The sequence below is a fragment of the Geotrypetes seraphini genome, chromosome 2 (genome assembly GCF_902459505.1).
Source record: "Geotrypetes seraphini chromosome 2, aGeoSer1.1, whole genome shotgun sequence".
In the NCBI taxonomy this organism is placed as follows: domain Eukaryota; kingdom Metazoa; phylum Chordata; class Amphibia; order Gymnophiona; family Dermophiidae; genus Geotrypetes; species Geotrypetes seraphini.
In genome coordinates, this window is record NC_047085.1 from 5,455,548 (window position 1) to 5,476,512 (window position 20,965).

At 47.0% G+C, this 20,965-nt stretch overlaps 1 protein-coding gene across 8 annotated transcripts in view; it reads right to left on the reverse strand.

Annotated features, from left to right (window-relative positions):
* The window catches only part of MAF1 (MAF1 homolog, negative regulator of RNA polymerase III), a 113,645-nt gene that overhangs the window by 38,169 nt on the left and 54,511 nt on the right, over positions 1-20,965 (reverse strand). For all 8 annotated transcript variants that reach the window (XM_033933247.1, XM_033933245.1, XM_033933246.1 and 5 more), the window contains 2 exons: positions 18,822-18,943; positions 1,249-1,368 (listed from right to left, as the gene is read on the reverse strand). In XM_033933247.1, coding sequence (XP_033789138.1) covers positions 1,249-1,368; positions 18,822-18,943 — 242 coding nt within the window. The remainder of the gene's footprint in view (positions 1-1,248; positions 1,369-18,821; positions 18,944-20,965) is intronic.

Sequence of the window (20,965 nt, forward strand, 5' to 3'; positions counted from 1 at the left end):
TTCGCTGACCCTGGAGTCGAGAATGGAAGCGAGGACTTACCCGAAGCAGGCTTGGTCGAGGCAGCAGGCTTGGATGAAGTCGAGGGCCGAGGCGAGGTCGGGGGACCGGAGGCCGAGGTCGAGGCCGGGGCCGAAGCCGACGTCGAGGCCTTCCCCACCGCAGGGTCCGCAGAGAAGAGCTCCGCTATCCGGGTATGGCGTCGGCGGAGAGCTCTAGACTGAAAAGTTGAGCACCTGTCACAGGACTCGGTAGGATGCTCAGGGCCCAAACAGACCAAGCACCACCGGTGAGGATCGGTAATTGAGAGTAACCGATCGCACCGGGTGCACTTTTTAAAGCCCGTCAAGGGACGGGACATGGACACAAAACCCAGACGGGAACGAACGAGGTCCCGCGGCCGCGGCTACCGGGAGCCCCTGGAGCCGAACCAAAAAAGTGTTTTTTTGTTGTTGTTTTTTTCGACGGAAACTTAAAGAAAAGAAAGAAAGAAAAGCAATTTAAGCACAGCGACCGTGAAATAACACACAGCCGCGGTGTCAGAAGGCTAAATTCGAAGAGCACAATTTCCACAGGGCTTCTGGCTCCGCGGAAAAAACTGAACTGAGGACCACGAGGTGGGGATGTGTGGGGAAGGCATGCACATGCGTGGTGCAGTGTAGCAAACTTGAAACTTCAATCAAGTTTGTTTGAAAAGCTGTCCGCGCTGGGGCTCCGTAGATGATGTCACCCACATGTGAGAATATCACGCCTGCTTGTCCTGGGATAAAGATTGGTAGGTAGAATACTGTCAGCAATACTTGGGGATGATACATGGTTATAACCAAGACTCCATCTTGTTTGGTTGCCTATTATGGCTGGTACAGTGGAGACTTGACAACCTGCATTTAAGCACTGGTGATTGGGGCCCACATAAAGTGGCGGGCATGGCTCTAACCATTTAACAAGAGCAAGTTGGAAGCTTTGCTTGGAACATGCAGAGGCTCGAAGTATGGCATGACTTCTTGGTGTGTATGAATTTTTGGTTCAGTTACATCTTCTAATCCCTGTCTATACAGGAGAAACGTACGAAATGCATATAATGCTACATTTTGTACCTGGTTTCTAAGCTGAAAACTAGGAATACAGCTCAATATAATTAACTCAGCACCTGGGCATCCTGTCTCTACAGGGGACCTCAACATAACCAATATTTTGAGAAAAAGATGAGTTATTTAAGGTTCAACAAAGTCCCTTTTCCAAAGACTGACCTAATAGAGCGGCAGGTGAAGAAGACAATCCTTTTCAGTTTCTTGTTATAGAAAAAGTAGTTAAAGGACCAAAGGCTGCCCTCCTCTCCAAAAGGATCAGAATCCAAATCGGGGTTGTAGCTGAAAAATACACAAAAGAATTCAAAGTGAGACACATCAAACTCGGGCTAATAAAGTTATTGACATACACTGATACTAAAGGAGAGATCATAGTAAGAGTAACAATGTACTAGACCAGGGGTTCCTAACCTGGGGTTCATGGACTGCTAGGGGGTCTTCGAGGGTCAGATAAATATCAACATTTATATTCATAAGTCTGTTAAACTCTGGTTGATTATTTAATCTTGATGTAAAGGTTAAAAGTAAGATTTTATAACTTGGGCTCCCTCCTGCCCCGAACGTAATTGGGGGGAATGCGGGGCAGGAGGGCTTGGGCTCCCTCCTGCCCTGAACATAATCGGAGGTTCGGGGGGGGGCCGCGGGGCAGGAGGGCTTGGGCTCCCTCCTGCCCCGATAGTGTGTGTGTGTGTATGGGGGGGTGATGTATCGCGGCAGGAGAGATTGGCCATCTCCCCTGCCGCGATGTAATCACTCCTGTACCCGAACTGCCACAACCCGCAGCAGGAGAGATTGGGCATCTCTCCTGCCACAGGTCGCGGCAGTTCGGGTAGAGGGGTGATCGCATCGCGTTATGGGAGATGAGGCATCTCTCCTGCCGCGATGGTTGCGGTGGTGGTGGTGGGGGGGGAGGTAAGTTGCCAGGCCGCTGAACTGATCGCACCAGCCACGATCAGCTCAGCGGCCCCTTTTCGGCACTTATATCTGGTTTTACTTGGTCTAAGTCGAAAACGTATAAGTGCCAACTAGGCAACCTGCCTAAAGTTTTGGTTATACCTGCTGCACGCCTAGGTCTAGGTCAGCCCACCTCCCGCCCATCGCCCGCCCTTTCCCCTCCTCTAAAAACGCCTTTTTTCTCTCTGTGCATTTAGAGGCATATGTCTAAAGCCAGCTTTGATTATGGGTACTTGTAGGCCACTTTTTAGACGTTTTTTTCTTTTGATTATGAGCCCCTATATATTTGCAAGGGTGGCGTAAATAAAAGGTTGCCCCTAAGGCTAACACCCCTGGTTTTAATAATAGAAATTCTTTACAACGTCTCTGGGTATCTCATAGTAACATAGTAGATGAGGGCAGATAAAGACCCGAATGGTCCATCCAGTCTGCCCAACCTGATTCAATTTAAATTTTTTAATTTTTTCTTAGCTATTTCTGGGCAAGAATCCAAAGCTTTACCCGGTACTGTGCTTGGGTTCCAACTGCCGAAATCTCTGTTAAGACTTACTCCAGCCCATCTACATCCTCCCAGACATTGAAACCCTCCCCAGCCCATCCTCCACCAAACGGCCATAAACAGACACAGACCATGCAAGTCTGCCCAGTACTGGCCTTAGTTCAATATTTAATATTATTTTCTGATTCTAAATCCTGTGTTCATCCCACGCTTCTTTGAACTCAGTCACAGTTTTACTCTCCACCATCTCTCTCGGGAGCGCATTCCAGGCATCCACTACCCTCTCCGTAAAGTAGAATTTCCTAACATTGCCCCTGAATCTAAAACCCCTCAACCTCAAATTATGTCCTCTGGTTTTACCATTTTTCTTTCTCTGGAAAAGATTTTGTTCTACGTTAATATCCTTTAAGTATTTGAACGTCTGAATCATATCTCCCCTGTCTCTCCTTTCCTCTAGGGTATACATATTCAGGGCTTCCAATCTCTCCTCATACGTCTTCTGGCGCAAGCCTCCTATCATTTTCATCGCCCTCCTCTGGACCGCCTCAAGTCTTCTTATGTCCTTCACCAGATACGGTCTCTAAAACTGAACACAATACTCCAAGTGGGGCCTTACTAATGACCTATACAGGGGCATCAACACCTTCTTCCTTCTACTGACTACGCCTCTCTTTATACAGCCCAGCATCCTTCTGGCAGCAGCCACTGCCTTGTCACACTGTTTTTTCGCCTTTAGATCTTCGGACACTATCACCCCAAGGTCCCTCTCCCCGTCCGTGCATATCAGCTTCTCTCCTCCCAGCATATACGGTTCCTTCCTATTATTAATCCCCAAATGCATTACTCTGCATTTCTTTGCATTGCATTTTAGTTGCCAGGCATTAGACCATTCCTCTAACTTTTGCAGATCCTTTTTCATATTTTCCACTCCCTCTTCGGTGTCTACTATGTTACAAATCTTGGTATCACCTGCAAAAAGGCACACTTTTCCTTCTAACCCTTCAGCAATGTCACTTACAAACATATTGAACAGGATTGGCCCTAGCACCGAACCCTGAGGGACTCCACTAGTCACCTTTCCTTCCTTCGAGCGACTTCCATTAACCACCACCCTCTGGCGTCTGTCCGACAGCCAGTTTCTGACCCAGTTCACCACTTTGGGTCCTAACTTCAGCCCTTCAAGTTTGTTCAACAGCCTCCTATGAGGAACGGTATCAAAGGCTTTGCTGAAATCCAAGTAAATTACATCTAGCATATGTCCTCGATCCAGCTCTCTAGTCACCCAATCAAAAAATTCAATAGGTTCGTTTGGCACGATTTACCTTTTGTAAAGCCATGTTGCCTCGGATCCTGTAACCCATTAGATTCAAGGAAGTACACTATCCTTTCTTTCCAACAACCGAAGTGAGGCTCACCGGCCTGTAGTTTCCTGCTTATCCCTGTGACCACTTTTATGAATAGGGACCACATCCGCTCTCCTCCAATCCCCAGGAATCACTCCCGTCTCCAGAGATTTGTTAAACAAGTCTTTAATAGGACTCGCCAGAACCTCTCTGAGCTCCCTTAGTATCCTGGGATGGATCGCGTCTGGTCCCATCGCTTTGTCCACCTTCAGTTTTTCAAGTTGCTCATAAACACCCTCCTCCGTGAACGGCGCAGAATCTACTCCATTTTCTCATGTAACTTTGCCAGACAGTCTTGGTCCTTCTCCAGGATTTTCTTCTGTGAACACAGAACAGAAGTATTTGTTTAGCACATTTGCTTTCTCCTCATCACTCTCCACATATTTGTTCCCAGCATTTTTTAGCCTAGCAATTCCATTTTTTATCTTCCTCCTTTCACTAATATATCTGAAAAAATTTTTATCTCCCTTTTTTACATTTTTATCCATTTGTTCTTCCGCCTGTGCTTTCTGGCAAGATCTGGATACATTTGTATCTGCATTCCCAAAAATTGTTTCTGTTTGTATTTAAAGAAGAGTCTCAGTAACCAGTTTTTATCAGGGGCCAAAGCCACTGTTAATAATAAAGTTGCAGGCTCTGCCTTTTCACTATTCGATGATTCCAATAAGATGGATACATCCAAATTTTCCTGGACAACCTCTTGCTGTTGTTTCCGTTGATTATTAGGAAGATAATAAACATGTGTAAAAGGTGGTATCATTTCCTCAGACAATCCCAAAATTTCCAACATATATTTTTTAGCATCTCCCGAGGAGTAATCATTAAGACCTTAGGAAAATTCACCAATCTTAGGTTATTACTACGGGAAATGTTTTCCAAAGATTCAAGCTTCCTCCTGAGATTAGTGTTATCTTTAATTAGTGTTTCATGAATCTGTTTGGTCTTAGATGACTCTTGGTTAATGCTGATAATTTCTTTTTTAAACTCTATTGTTTCCAATTTCAAAACCTGAATATCCTTATCATGAACTTTTATTTTCTCCTCTATTTGAATAAATTGAGGTTTTATTAGTTTTGGAACATTTGCAACCAGGTCCCAGATAGCTTCTAGTGTTACCTCTATAACATTCTTAGTCTTGTTAACCATCCCTTTTTTTAATAATTCCTAGCATCCTATTTGCTTTTTTGGCTGCTGCCGCACATTGGACAGAAGATTTCATCGTATTATCTATGATGACACCCAGATCCTTTTCTTGAGCACTAATCCCCAAGGTGGACCCTAGCATCCGGTAACTGTGATTCAGGCTATTCTTCCCAATGTGCGTCATTTTTCATTTGTCCACATTAAATTTCATCTGCCATTTGGACGCCCAGTCTTCCAATTTCCTAAGGTCCACCCGAAATTTTTCACAATCTGCATGCGTTTTAACAACTTTGAACAGTTTGGTGTCATCTGCAAATTTAATCACCTCACTCGTCGTTCCAATTTCCAGATCATTTCTAAATAAGTTAAATAGCACCGGTCCCAGTATAGACCCCTGTGGCACTCCACTGTTTACTCTCCTCCATTGAGAAAAATGACCATTTAACCCTACCCTCTGTTTCTATCCGATAACCAATTCCTAATCAACAACTGAACTTTGCCACCTATCCCATGATGCTTTCTAAGGAGCTTCTTGTGAGGAACTTTATCAAAAGCTTTCTGAAAATCTAGATATACTATATCAACCAGCTCACCTTTATCCAGATGTTTATTCATACCTTCAAAGAAGTCAAGCAAATTTGTGAGGCAAGATTTCCCTCAGCTGAACCCATGCTGACTCCGTCTCATTAAATCATGTTTGTCTACGTGTTCCACAATTTTATTTTTTATAATTGTTTCTACCATTTTGCCAGATACTGTAGTGAGGTCTGTAATTACCGGTCTGTAATTTCACAGATCTCCCCTGGAGCCCTTTTTAAAAATCGGTGTAACATTGGCCACCCTCCAATCTTCAGGTAATACAGACGATTTTAGCGACAGGCTACATAACTAATAGCAGATCAGCAATTTCATTTTTGAGTTCTTTTAATACCCTGGGATGTATACCAACCGGTTCTAGTGATGTATCACTTCTTAACTTGTCAATTTGGCTTAGTACATCTACCAGATTCACCGAGATTTATTTCAGTTTCTCCACATCATCACTCTTGAAAACCATTTCCGGTTCAGGTAGATCTCTTACATTTTCTTCCGTAAAGACCAAAGCAAAAAATTCATTCAGTCTTTCTGCTATGTCCTTATCCTCCTTAAGTGCCCCTTTCACTCCTTGATCATCCAATGGTCCCATTGATTTCCCCACAGGTTTTTCTGCTTCTGATGTACCTATAAAAAATTGCTATGAGTTTTTGCCTCTTTTGCAAGTTTCTCTTCATATTCTTTCCTAGTTGTCTTTATCAATGCTTTACACATCTAACTTTCCAGTGCTTGTTTCTTCCTATTTTCTTCATTCGGATCTTTTTTCCTTTCTTTAAAGGATTTTTTTTGACTCCAATAGCCACTTTCACTTCACCTTTTAATCTAATCTAATCTTCCATATGTGCGTCGCTCATACCTATACAGGCTCAAGGCGACTTTAAGAGGGCAAGAGGGGAGAGGATGGGGAGGGAGAAAGAGAGGGGAGGTGGATAGGTATGAAGGAGAGGAAGGGGAGAGAAAAGAGGGAGGAGGGGAGGTGGGAGGGGAAAGGGAAAGGGGAGGAAAAGAGGAGAGGATAAAGGAGATTAAGTGTCAAACAGATGGGCTTTCAGTTTTCTTCAGAAGATGATGTGGCAAGGTTCAGTTCTAGTCATTTCTGTAAGGCCATTCCAGTTTTTATTCCTAGAAAGGTAAGCATGGAGTGGAAAACTCGTTTGTAGTGAAGATCTTTTGTGGATGGGAGATTTAGTAGCATCCAGTTGAGGGGTCTTCAAGAAGTTGACCATTGAGAAGAGATGGATAAGTGGGGCAGCAGAGTTTCCATAAAGTATGCGGTGAATGATGCAAGATATTTTGAATGTTATTCGTGATGGGATGGGTAGCTAATGCAATTGTTTGATGAAGGTTGTGACTGAGTCGTATTTTCTCAGGTTGAAGATAAGTCTTATGGCAGTATTTTGGATAAGTTGCATTTTGTGAATTAGAGCAGGGTTGATTCTCATATAGATAGCGTTGCAGTAGTCCAGTTGTGGTAGGATCATCAGTTGTACGATTAAGGCAAAGTGGTGTTGGTGAAAGTATAGACTGATTAGTCTTAGTTGTCTCAGGGTGTAGAGGGATTTCTTTTGGAGACTAGATATTTGAGGTTCCATGGTTAGAGTGGAACATAAGAACATAAGAATTGCTGCTGCTGCTGCTGGGTGAGACCAGTGGTCTATCCTGCTCAGCAGTCCGCTCACGTGGCGGCCCTCAGGTCAAAGACCAGTGCTCTAAATGAGTTCAGCCTCACCTGCGTACGTTCCAGTTTAGCAGGAACTTGTCCAACTATGTCTTGAAACCCTGGAGGGTGTTTTCCCCTATAACAGACTCCAGAAGAGCGTTCCACTTTTCCACCACTCTCTGGGTGAAGAGGAACTTCCTTACGTTTGTACGGAATCTATCCCCTTTCAACTTTAGAGAGTGCTCTCTCGTTCTCCCTACCTTGGAGAGGGTGAACAGTCTGTCCTTTTCTACTACCGTATTTTCTCGCATATAACGCGCGCATTATACGTGGTTTTTACGTACCGCGCATACCCTTGCACGTTATACGCGTGAGCGCATTGTACAAAATTTTTTTTACATAGTTCCCCCCCCCCGACGTCCGAATCACCCCCCCCGCAGGACCGCTCGCACCCCACCCCGAAGGACCGCTCGCACGCACCCGCACCCCCACCCTGAAGGACCGCTCCCATCCCCACAGCCTCCCGACCCCCCCCATCATGTAGAAGCTCCTACCGGTGTCCTGCTGCTTCCTCTTGGCGGTCCCGACACCCGACATGATCGGGGCAAGAGGGAGCTCAAGCCCTCTTGCCCCAGCCAACCGCGGCACCCCCGACTCGATCGGGGCAAGAGGGAGCTCAAGCCCTCTTGCCCCCCCAACTCCCCGACACGATCGGGGCAAAAGGGAGCCCAAGCCCTCTTGCCCCGCCGACTCCCCAACTCCCCGACAATATCGGGCCAGGAGGGAGCCCAAGTCCTCCTGGCCCTGGCGACCCCCCCCGCTAGTTGTTCGGGCCAGGAGGGAGCCCAAACCCTCCTGGCCACAGCGACCCTCTACCCCCACCCCGCACTACATTACAGGCAGGAGGGATCCCAGACCCCCCTCCCCCCAACGACCGCCCCCCCCCCAAGAACCTCCGACCGCCCCCCCAGCCGACCCGTGACCCCCCTGGCCGACCCCCACGACACCCCCACCCCCCTTCCCCGTACCTTTGTGTAGTTGGCCGGACAGACGGGAGTCAAACTCGCCTGTCCGGCAGGCAGCCAATAACGGAATGAGGCCGGATTGGCCCATCCGTCCCAAAGCTCCGCCTACTGGTGGGGCCTAAGGCGCCTGGGCCAATCAGAATAGGCCCGGGAGCCTTAGGTCCCACCTGGGGGCGGGGCCTGAGGTACATGGGCCCAATCCGACCATGTGCCCAAGGCCCAGCCCCCAGGAGGGACCTAAGGCTCCCGGGCCTATTCTGATTGGCCCAGGCGCCTTAGGCCCCACCAGTAGGCGGAGCTTTGGGATGGATGGGCCAATCCGGCCTCATTCCATCGTTGGCTGCCTGTCGGACAGGCGGGTTTGGCTCCCGTCTGTCCGGCCAACTACACAAAGGTACGGGGAAGGGGGTGGGAGTCGGCCAGGGGGGTCGCGGGTCGGCTGGGGGGGCGGTCGTTGGGGGGAGGGGGGTTTGCGTCGAGGGCAGGAGGGCCTGGCCCGAACAACTAGAGGGGGGGGGTCGCCAGGGCCAGGAGGACTTGGGCTCCCTCCTGGCCCGATATTGTCGGGGAGTTGGCGGGGCAACAAGGCTTGGCCTCCCTTTTGCCCCGATCGTGTCGGGGGTGCCGCGGTTGGCTGGGGCAAGAGGGCTTGAGCTCCCTCTTGCCCTGATCGTGTCGGGGGTGCCGCGGTTGGCTGGGGCAAGAGGGCTTGAGCTCCCTCTTGCCCCGATCGTGTCGGGGAGTCGGGACCGCCAAGAGGAAGCAGCAGGACACCGGTAGGAGCTTCTACATGATGGGGGGGGGGGTCGGGAGGCTGTGGGGGTGCGAGCGGTCCTTCAGGGTGGGGGTGCGGGTGGGAGTGCGTGCGAGTGGTCCTTCGGGGTGGGGGTTCGGGTGCATGCGAGCGGTCCTTCAGGGTGGGGGTGCGAGCGGTCCTGCGGGGGGGGAGGTGAATCGGATGTCGGGGGGGCATCAGGCTTTCAGGGTGGGGACAGGACTTCAAGGGGGAGAGGAGAGTCGGGGCGAGCGAAAGGAGAGTCGGGGTGGCCAGAGGAGAGTCGGGGCGGGCGAAAGGAGAGTCGGGCAGCATGCGTGGTATACGGGTGTGTGCGGTATGTAAAAATTTCTGTACATAAATTTGTGGTTTTCGCGCGCTATACCCATGCGCGTTTTACACGGGTGCGCGTTATCTACGTGAAAATACGGTAAGTTTATTCCCTTCAGTATTTTGAATGTTTTGATCATGTCCCCTCTCAGTCTCCTCTTTTCAAGGGAGAAGAGGCCCAGTTTCTCCAATCTTTCATTGCACGGCAACTCCTCCAGTCCCTTAACCATTTTAGTCACTCTTCTCTGGACCCTTTCGAGTAGTACCGTGCCCTTCTTCGTGTACGGCAACCAGTGCTAGACGCAGTACTCCAGGTGAGGGCACACTATGGCCCGGTACAGTGGCATGATAACCTCTTTGATCTGTTCGTGATCCCCTTCTTGATCATTCCTAGCATTCTGTTCACCCTTTTTGCTACCGCAGCGCATTGCGCAGACAGCTTCATTGACTTGAAGATCAGAACTCCCAAGTCTCTTTCCTGGAGGTCTCTTCCAAGTACCGCCCCGGATATCCCATATTCGTGCATGAGATTTTTCTTACCGACATGCATCACTTTACACTTATCCACGTTGAACCTCATTTGCCATGTCGATGCCCATTTCTCAAACTTGATTATGTCACGTTGCAGATCTTCACAATCTCCCTGCCTCTTCACTACTCTGAATAATTGCGTATCATCCGCAAATTTAATCACCTCATTTGTACCAATGTCCAGACTGTTTATAAAGATGTTGAAGAGCCCGGGTCCAAGCATCGAGCCCTGCGGCATTCCACTACATAAGAACATAAGAAATGCCTCTGCTGGGTCAGACCCGAGGTCCATCGTGCTCAGCAGTCCGCTCACGCGGCGGCCCAACAGGTCCAGGACCTGTGCAGTAATCTTCTATCTATACCCCTCTATCCCCATTTCCAGTAGGAATTTGTCCAATCCTTTCTTGAACCCCAGTACCGTACTCTGCCCTATTACATCCTCTGGAAGCGCATTCCAGGTGTCCACCACACGTTGGGTAAAGAAGAACTTCCTAGCATTTGTTTTGAATCTGTCTTCTATCAACTTTTCCGAATGCCCTCTTGTTCTTTTATTATTAGAAAGTTTGAAAAATCTGTCCCTCTTTACTCTCTCTATGCCAGGGGTGCCCAACACGTCGATCGCGATCGACAGGTCGTTCGCTCAGGCGACCCCAGTCGATCGCAGAGCGGGTTTCCTTCTTCCCTTCTTTTTTTTCCCATCCTGATTGGCCCGCCTCTTGAAGAACGCCGGCCAATCAGAGTGCTGGAAGAGCGGGGTGAAAGGTCGGTGGGGGATGGAGCTCAGCACACCACAAGAAATAGAAGCGCCTGTAATGATTGAGGTAAGAGCCGAGGCCTAGTGCTGCCCGATATACAATTTTAAAACCCCCAAAATCGGCCTCCCAATCAGTGGCGTACCAGGGGGGTGGGGGCGGTTCGCCCCCGCCCCGGGTGCACGGCTTGGAGGGATGCACAGCCGTCCGGTCCTCCTGCCCTTCCTTTCCCCCGGTCCGCGCTCGGGGCTCGCACCTGCCTGGTCCTGTACCGCCGCCCAAATGGTGCTGTTGGTTATCGCCAGACTCGCGGGAGTTGATGGCACCATTCGAGCGTCGGTGCGGGACTAGGCAGGCGCGAGCCCCGAGCGCGGACCGGGGGAAAGGAAGGGCAGGATGACCCGGACCTGGCCGGCTGTGCACCCCTTCTAAATCCATTGTACCTGTTTTTTATTCAGTTCCACTAATGAGCATTGTGACACATGGGGCAGTTCTTGGAGGTATGTCTCTTCTGCATTTCTTTGTTTTCCTGTGCCTAAGTATTCTATTAATTTAACTTCCTTGTTCCTGTGGGGATCTCCAAAGGGGACGAATGGGAGACAGCCGGTGGCAAGTGGTACTTCAGCAATTCTTGCAGGTTGCCATAGGCCACAGGTCTTCCCTTTGCCTGGTTCTGCCCCTCCTCTGAGTCAGAGACAGGATTGGGGCAGAAGGAAGACAGCTCCTGAGGCCTATGGCAACCTGCAAGGATCGCTAAAGTACCAGCAATCCTCTCTGCAGACTGCTCTCTGCTGGAATTAGGTAAATGGTTGTGGGGAGGGCAGGCCTTCGGGAGGGGGGGGTGCAGTCCTTCAAGGGGTAGTGCAGGCCTTCTGGGGGGGGAGTCAACCTTTGGGGGGGAATGTGCAGACCTTCAAGGGGGGTCAGGCCTTCGGGGGAGGGGGGTGTAAAGTGAAACACATGTACATTTCTTTTTCTGGGGGCCCTGGTGTAGAAGTACATGGAGGGAGGGAGAGAAGGGGTTCAAAGAGACGTACATATGCCGGACTTTGGGGAAAAGAAATAATGGGTCTTAAAAATAGAGGAGAGGGAGAGAGATGGTGGACAATGGGATTTAGGGAGGGAAGGAACAGACAGGGAAGAAGTTGGAAACAAGGGATGGTATGGAGGGAGGAATAGAGATACTGGATAGGAAGGTAATTGGGAAGAAAAAGGGAGAGATGGTGGATCCTGGGGGGTGGGGAAGGAGGGAGAGATGAAGGATGAAAGGGTAGTTGAGAACAGGTGGATCTGTGGATGGTGATGAAAAAAAGGAAAGATGCCAGACTTGGGGGGAGGGAAGGGAAACAGAAGGGTTGGACAGAGATGGAAGATGGATGGTTAGCATGGTGAAAGAAGAAAACAACAAATGGGCAGGAGACCCTGGCAAATGAGTTATCAGAAGACAACCAGAGCCTGAGACCAACAAGATTTGAATAATGTCCAGACAACAAAGGTAGTAAAAATGATTTTATTTTCAATTTAGTGATCAAAATGTGGCCATTTTGAGAATTTAAATCTGCAGTCTATATTTTGCACTATGGCCCCCTTTTACTAAACCACAATAGCGTTTTTTAGCGCAGGGAGCCTATGAGCTCCCTGCGCTAAAACCCGCTATTGTCTATTTTTGTATGGTTGTTACTGAAGTGACATTGCATAAAGTCATCTGCCTTGATCTCTTTGAAAAAAAACCCAGAATATAAATAATTAACATTTTCTCTGCGTACAGTGTGCTTTGTGTTTTATTTTATTGTTGGTAGATCATTTTGACTTGGTCATTTTAAAAGTAGCTCGCAAGCCCAAAAAGTGTGGGCACCCCTGCTCTATGCCCTTCATGATCCTATAAGTCTCTATCATATCTCCTCTAAGTCTCCTCTTCTCCAGGGAAAAGAGACCCAGCTTCTCCAATCTCTCAGAATATGACAGGTTTTTCATACCTTTTATCAGACGTGTCGCTCTCCTCTGAACCCTCTCGACTAACACCATATCCTTCTTAAGATACGGCGACCAATATTGGACGCAGTACTCCAAATGCGGGCGCACCATCGCCCGATACAACGGCAGGATAACTTCTTTCGTTCTGGCTGTAATACCCTTTTTGATTATACCAAGCATTCTATTCGCTCTCTTAGCGGCCGCTGCACACTATGCCGACGGCTTCATTGTCATGTCCACCATTACCCCCCAAGTCCCTTTCCTGGGTACTCTTATTCAATAACATCCCTCCCATTGTGTAGTTGTACCTCGAGTTTCTGCTCCCCACATGTAATACTTTACATTTCTCAATGTTGAACTTCATCTGCCATTTCGCCGCCCATTCTTCTAATTTGTTCAAGTCCCTTTGCAAATTTTCGCAGTCCTCTGCAGTCCTCTGGTGACGCTCTTCCAATCTGAGTATTGTCCATTTACCCAGCCAGTTTTTAATCCACATGAGTATTTCACCCTCGATTCCATGGCTTGCAATTTTCCAAAATAGTCACTCATGTGGAACTTTGTCAAACGCCTTCTGAAAATCCAGATATACAATGTCAACCGGGTCACCCTTGTCTCTCCGCCTGTTTACTCCCTCGAAGAAGTGCAGCAAGTTCGTCTGACAAGATCTGCCTTTGCTAAAACCGTGCTGGCTGGTCATCAGACTGTGTCCGTCAAGGTGATCAATGATGCGGTCCTTTATCAGTGCTTCTACCATCTTTCCTGGTACTGAGGTCAGACTCACCAGTCTGTAGTTTCCCGGATCTCCCCTTGAACCTTTTTTGAAGATTGGCGTAAAATTCGCCACCTTCCAGTCTTCCGGAATCTTTCCCGATTTGATAGACAGGTTTGGCTATTCGTTGAAACAGTTTAGCTATAGTCCCTTTCAGTTCCTTGATGACCCTCAGATGGGTGCCATCCGGTCCCGGGGAACGGCCATCCGTTCTTTAGCCTATCAATCTGCCTGCATACCTCTTCTAGACTGACCATTAACCCCGTCAGTTTCCCGTCTTCATTTCCAGCATATAGCATGATGGGTTCCAGTATGTTGCGTATATCCTCTTCGGTAAATACAGATGCGAAAAAAAAAAATATGTTCAGTTTGTTGGCGATTTCTTTGTTTTCCTTTAGCATTCCCTTTATTCAATGGTCATCCAACGGTCCCACCACTTCCTTCGCGGGTCTTATCGAAAGAATGGCTTGAGGTTTTTCGCCTCCTTGGCTATTTTTTTCCTCGTAGTCTCTTTTAATAATAATAATAATAACTTTATTTTTGTATCCCGCCATACCCGGAAGAGTTCTAGGCGGTTCACATCAATTAAACAAGGTTACAAGTGGTTTACAGCAGTTGAGCGGGGTTATGAGCGGTTCAATAACAAACTGATCAAAGTTGCCAGGGGGGGGGGTGAGGGAAGGATGTAGAGGGGAGAGTGGGTGTTAGATAGAAGGGGCGTTGGGATCCTGGTCTTGGAAGAGGCGGGTTTTGAGTAGTTTTCTAAAGCCGAGGTAGTTGGGGGCCTTGAGGGCCATTTGGGATAACCATGGGTTTAGCTTAGTGGCTTGGAAGGCGAGGGTTTTGTCGAGGAATCTTTTAGAGTGGCAGAGTTTAAGGGAGGGGTAGGCGAATAGTTGGATTCTGCGGGAGTCCTTGATGCTGTGATTTAGGGCGAAGTGAGGGATGATGTAGCTTGGGGATAAACCAAATACTGTTTTATAGCAGAAGCAGGCGAATTTGAATAGGACTCTGGATTCTAATGGCAGCCAATGGAGTTTGTGGTAGAAAGGGGTGATGTGTTCCCATTTTTTCAGGCCGAATATGAGGCGGACAGCAGTGTTCTGGATCATTTTGAGTCTCCTGATGGTTTTTTTTTGTGGAGCTTAAGTAAATGATATTGCAGTAGTCCAATATGCTGAGGATGGAGGATTGTACTAGCAGGCGGAATGAAGTTTCGTCAAAGTATTTTTTTATGGTGCGGAGTTTCCAAAGCACCGAGATACTTTTTCTGACGGTATTGTCCGTGTGTTTGTCGAGGGATAGATGTTTGTCTAGTGTGACGCCGAGTATTTTTAGGTTGTGTTCAAGGGGGAAAACGGATCCTTTTACTTGAATTGTGGTGTCTTTGATTTTATCTTTGGGGGTTGCTAGGAAGAATTTTGTTTTATCCGGGTTTAGTTTTAGTCTGTATGATAACATCCAGTGTTCTATCTGATTGAGTATGCTTGAAAGGAAGGTAAGGAGCTCTGATGTAAAACTGGTTAGCAGGATGATTATAGTGATGTCATCTGCGTAGATAAAAAATTTGAGCTTGAGGTTTTGCAGAAGGTTTCCTAGGGAGGCGAGGTAGACGTTGAACAGGGTGGGAGATAGGGGGGAGCCCTGTGGCACGCCACAGGAGTTCTCCCAGCTATATGAGAAGGCGTCATTTTTGAATACCCTGTATGATCTGTTCCGTAAGAACCCGTGGAACCAGTTAAGGACCTGGCCTGAGATGCCTATGTAGGAGAGGCAGTCAAGGAGAATGTTGTGGTCGACCAGATCGAATGCGCTGCTCAGGTCGAGTTGTACAATCAAGGCGCTGGAGCCTTGGCTGAAGAGTTTGTGAGAGTTTGTGAAGGTGGTCTAGGAGAGAGGCTATAATGGTTTCGGTGCTGTGGTTGGAGCGAAAGCCTGATTGATTGTCATTTAGGATATTGAATTTATCAAGGTATGTGGTAAGTTCGGCATTAACCAGCCCTTCTGCTATTTTGGTGAATAGTGGGATGCTTGCGATCGGTCTGTAGTTGGACGGGATATTGGGTGGTTCTTTTGTGTTTTTTATGATTGGGGTGATCGAGATGTGGCCTTGTTCTGCTGGGAAGCTTCCGGTAGACAGTAGGAGGTTGACCCATGCCAGCATATTTGCTTTGAAGTGGGTTGGAGCCGTTTTCATGACGTTAGGGGGGCAGGTGTCTAGTCTACAGAAGGAGTTGGTATATTTGTTATAGAATTTGTTGAAGGCTTGCCAATCGATAGTAGTGAATTGATCCCAGTTTAGGTCTGCTCTGAACCCCGGGTCTGGTTTGGGACTGTTGTTGTCTTGGAGGGTTGGAAAGTCCCCGTGGGGATTGGCAGGGGCAGTTATCGAAGATCTTAGTTTCAGTATTTTGGAGTTGAAGAAGTCGGCTAGGGAGTTGGCGGTTAGTGTGGGTTCCTCGTCCCGGTTGTCGGTAACTGTCTCGAGATTGTAAAGATCGTTGACCAGTTTGAAGAGGTTACTACTGTTGATTGTGACATTTCCAATTTTTTGGGCATAGAAGTTTTTTCGTTTATCCTTGGTTAGGGTTTTGTAGTTTTTTAGTTTAAGTCTCCATTCTATTCTGTGCTCTTGGGTTCCAGATTTGATCCATTGTCTCTCCGATTTTCTGAGGTCCTTTTTTGCCTGTAGTAGCTCTAGGTCAAACCAGCCCTCCTGGTTTGAGGATCTAATTCTGCTGGTTTTTAAGGGGGCTATTTCGTTTAGTATGTTCGTGCTGTCTTTGATCCAGGTGGTCATGATTTGGTTCGTTTCGTCATTTTGTTTTGTGATAGTTTCGTAGCGGGACCAGAATTCATTCGGGTCGATCTTGCCTCTAGTGGTGTGGGTTTTGGTGTTTCTTGCTTTTCTGTTTATGGTGGTTTTTTGTTGGTAGTGAATGGAGAAGCTACAAAGTTTGTGGTCAGACCATAGGGAGTCTGTCCAGTTGTCTTGTTTCCACACAAATTTGGGAGTGATTGGTTCTTTGGCGGAGAAGGTCACCAGGTCTAACTGGTGACCTCTTTGGTGGGTTACGATGGGTGGGGGTTTGAAGTAACCTAGCTGTGAGATTAGTGACCAGAGGTCGGATATATCTGGCTGATCTGTTTGCTCTAGGTGAATGTTGATGTCACCGCATAGAAGGTTGTATGGGCTTGCTAAAGAGTTGGTTAATAAAAATTCGGCGAAGTCCTCCCTGGCGACCGTCCATTTTTTGGGGGGGATATAAAAGAGAGTGATTGTTAGGGAGGAAGCAAAGGTCTTTGAAGTTAGTGAGGCGGCTAGTATTTCTAGGTTGGGGGAGGATTTGGTGTTGAGTGTGGTGCAGTTTAGATGGTCTTTGAAGATTATTGCTAGGCCTCCTCCCCTTCCCCTGGTTCTGGCTAGGGACAGAATCTTGAAGCCTGGAGGGAGACAGTCTTTGATGATGATGTCTGTGTCTGATAGTAACCAGGTTTCAGTAAGCAAGACAAAGTCGGGATTGGTTTCGGTCAGCCAGTCGGTTTTGGCCCCTTTTACCACCTTATGGCACCTGCGTTGATTTTGTTTGTGCTTCTTCCAGTTTTCAACTGTTTTTGACCTTTTCCATTCCTTAAATGAAGTTTTCTTGTCTCTGATCGCGTCCTTCACCTCACGCTGGTTCTTTGTTCTTTTTCCTCTTGGATCCTTTGTTGATACGCGGTGTATGTAGATTTTGCACCTCGGTGACTGTGTTCTTAAAAAGGGACCAAACCTGCTCTAGCGTTTTTACAGTGTGTATCCTCTTCTTAATCTTCTTCCCCACCATGAGTCTCATCCCTTCATAATTCCCTTTTCGGAAGTTCAGCATTTTCCTTGCTTTTAAAATGTCGACGTGGCAGGAGGGGAGAGGGAATGAGAAAGGATTCATACTTCCAGGGCCTCAGATCCTCACACAAGGCCTAGATCAGTGTGCTGACCTGGCCTGTGTTCGGACCTTGCCCTGGATCAGAACTTATCAGACCTCCATCCCTACACTCTCTTTTCCTCTTCTTTCCACCTTTGCTGATACATGGAATACTTCTGGTCTGAGAAGATATTATAAAGCAGCAACTGTAAATATTGCCTAGGCTAATTACCACAGTTCCGAATATAACCAACCCTTTGCAAACCAAGGAAAATTCTGTCTAAACCCTGGAACTGTAAAGAATCACTTCTTATCCTTTTTCCGCTGAGGTCAGCAAGATGATGTAAATGTAGAAATGACTTCACTTCAGGGTACAAGTCTAAAAGCGAGTCTAGTGGTTCCGGCAGGTAAGATCCAAAATCACAGCGCTGCTACAGCAGAAAGTATTTCAAATCAGATAACAGCCACAAAGCACTCAGTTGCCAATTCTTTGTGGAACGGTCACAGCCCAGAGACAAAGTTCACTAGTGTCCAGACACAGAACAGTCTCTCCCCATCAACCAATGGAATGCATGACAACCAAGAAAGTTTCCTCTCTTCTTTGCTTCCTTTGTCCTCCAAATGCTTAGCTAAACTCCCCAAGTTCAGACCTGAACTCCTCCAAGTCTAAACTCTGAGTCCAGGTCACTTCTCTCTCTCTTGCCGTGCACAGGTGATACACATGGGCCAATCAGTACCTGTCCAAAAGGGGTATGTCCGATACACAGAAGAATAAGGAATAGGCTTGTTGATAAAGCCTCTCATCAGACAGCATGCCTCACCAAAATGATAACAGAATAACAGTTCATAACAGTGCCTGCAAGGCTCGCTCCTACACGTCTTCACTGAGCAAGAGGAGCCCAGGGTCGGTTGATGACCTACCTTGTAAACAAGTCCATAATGCATCTGGAGATAAAAGATGGTTCATGATCTCAGCTAGGCCTAGTCTCCAAAAGGTAAAGCAGGGACACCCCTACAGATGTTCTAGTGCTCACTGCAGTGTGTAAGAGGCTGCCTTTTCCTCTTGTTATGCGAGTTATGGATTATTACTAAAAACATGTTTTTCAAACAGAAGAGGGTGTTAAAAAAATGATGTCACTGGGCAAGGGCAAGGAAGAGAGGTGTCTGAGTGTCACAGTGGGACTTTTTTATATTTAGTTCAAATCTTTTCATTAGGAGCTCAAGGTGGGTTATGTTCAAGTATAGTACGTCTTTACCAGAGGCCTTTTGCCAATTTAGATTATTTGCATCTAAGCCAACTGGCAGCTAAGGACGAATGACCTTGCTTGCTGAATGCTTCCCTGGTTCCAAGTCTTTCAACATTAGCTACTTCACCTGTCCATGAGAGCTGCTGAAGGGGGGAGGGGGGGAAGGAATCTCACCTGTAAATATCACACTCTGAGAGGCAGATCTCCTCATCTATTGCATTCCACAGATGGGGTTTGAGAGCACTGAATTCTTCCCCCATAGTAGAGGACAGACTGCAATTCACAGCATTTACTACCTACAAGGGAAGGAGAACAGCCATCAGTGAGGAGGAGGACAAGAAGGCACATGTAGAAGAACAAGAAGCCAGACAGATACTAGTACGAGAGAGGAGTAGGAAGCTCGAGGAGTGGCAGAATGGAAGACAGTGAGGAGGGGCAAATGGCTGACCACTAGGGAGTAGGCTGGGATAGAGGGAAGGCTGTAGCCACCAATCAGAAAGTAAACTGGCTGCCACCAATGAGTAGAAAAAGCTCAAAGGCGGGTCTGGAAAGTGGCAACCACTGAGGAGCAGAAAAGTGAATGGGTGGCCCCCCAGTGAGCAAGAGGGGCGGAAAGGCAGGAGTGGAAGGACAGCTACTCTAAGACAAACCCTGAATTATATACCCTGCCACTTTCAGTTCTTCATACCGAGTAGCATCTCTATCTCATCGGGAACATACTGGGACAGACTGAAGGGCCCAATATCCTGTTTCCAATAGTTATGGCTATTTAATATACTGCCTTTCCTCCATGAATATCAAAACGATTTATAATACACTGAATAGTAAATCAGTTTCTCTAAGTATTTTCCCTTTGTGTCCCAGCAGGCTCACAATCAAATAGTGGCCAATCTAGGTCACAAGTGCCTGGTAAGATCCCAAAAGTGTAAAATTGATTTTGTGCTGTTTATCCTGGAAATAAGCAGTGGATTTTCCCAAGTCCATCTTAATAATGGCTTATAGACTTTTCTTTTAGGAAATTATCCAAACTTTTTTTTTTTAAAAAACCCTGTTAAGCCATTTTTGGTGCTAGCAGAAAATCAGGAACTTCTCCCCTCCTTTCCCATTACATGACAAAATCAGCCCAGCAAGCTGTATAAAGAAGTTATTCTACAAGTAATATGTCAATGTAAAGCCAGCTCCAACATTCCTTTAAACGCATGCCCCTATCTATAACAACCCAGAGGCAGACAAGGCCTGTTTAATCAACACTTATTTATCCTACAAAATACAATCATTTCCTGAAGGCAGATAATATACTCTCAATAGTTCTCCAGTACCTGGTGTGATTTCATCAGTCACATTAGACACAGAGAAACATGATGGCAGACAAAGGCCAAGTGGCCCATCCAGTCAGTCCATCCACAGCGCCATCTCCTCCTCTCCCTAAGAGATACCATGTGTCTGTCCCAAGCTTTCTTGAAAACTGCCAAGGTCCTTGGAATACTGCTAGACTCTACCCTTTCCTACGAATCCCAAATCTCAGATCTTTGGGGGGGGGGGGGGAACCCTTTTACAGCCTAAAGCAACTAAGACTGATCAAGTCTTAGCTTTACTGCCACCACTTTCCAATACTGATCCAAATGTTACTCCTAGCTCAGCTAGACTACTGTTAACTACGCTGGCATAAACTCTACCCTATTACACAAACTTCAAATAATTCAGAACACCGCAATCAGACTGATCTTCAGACTAAAACAATGATTCTATATCAGATTACCACTGCAAAATCCAGTAAACAAAAGAATTACATTCAAACTTTCATGCACAATGTTCCATACTTTGCACACAACTCACCAGAACAAATAATTCACCTATTCTTCAACTCCTTTACATCGTCTAGAACCTACAATATGCACCAACTGATGAATCCATCATCCAAAGGAGTCAGTTACAAATGTGTATTCAACATCGTATTCACCTATGTAGCCATCAGAACTTGAAATGGCCTTCCTGCAACCATCAGGATAGAGATGAACTATCCCAGCTTTCGAAAAAACCAGAAAACTCATTTGTTTGATAGATCTTTAGAACCCAATCAACACAACCTCCCCCTTGGAACAACATGCAACAACCCAACTATGATTATCCCTGTAATAAAGCAACTCTATAACCCAAGTCATCGACATTATATCTTTCCACCTAACCCAACCCATTTCTATGCCACATATCTCTATAACATCTTCTCACTCACAAATCACTAAAATCTTGTATTAGAAATCTCCATACGTGATCATGTAATCTTGTAAACTGTATCTAGCTAATTTATATAATCTTGT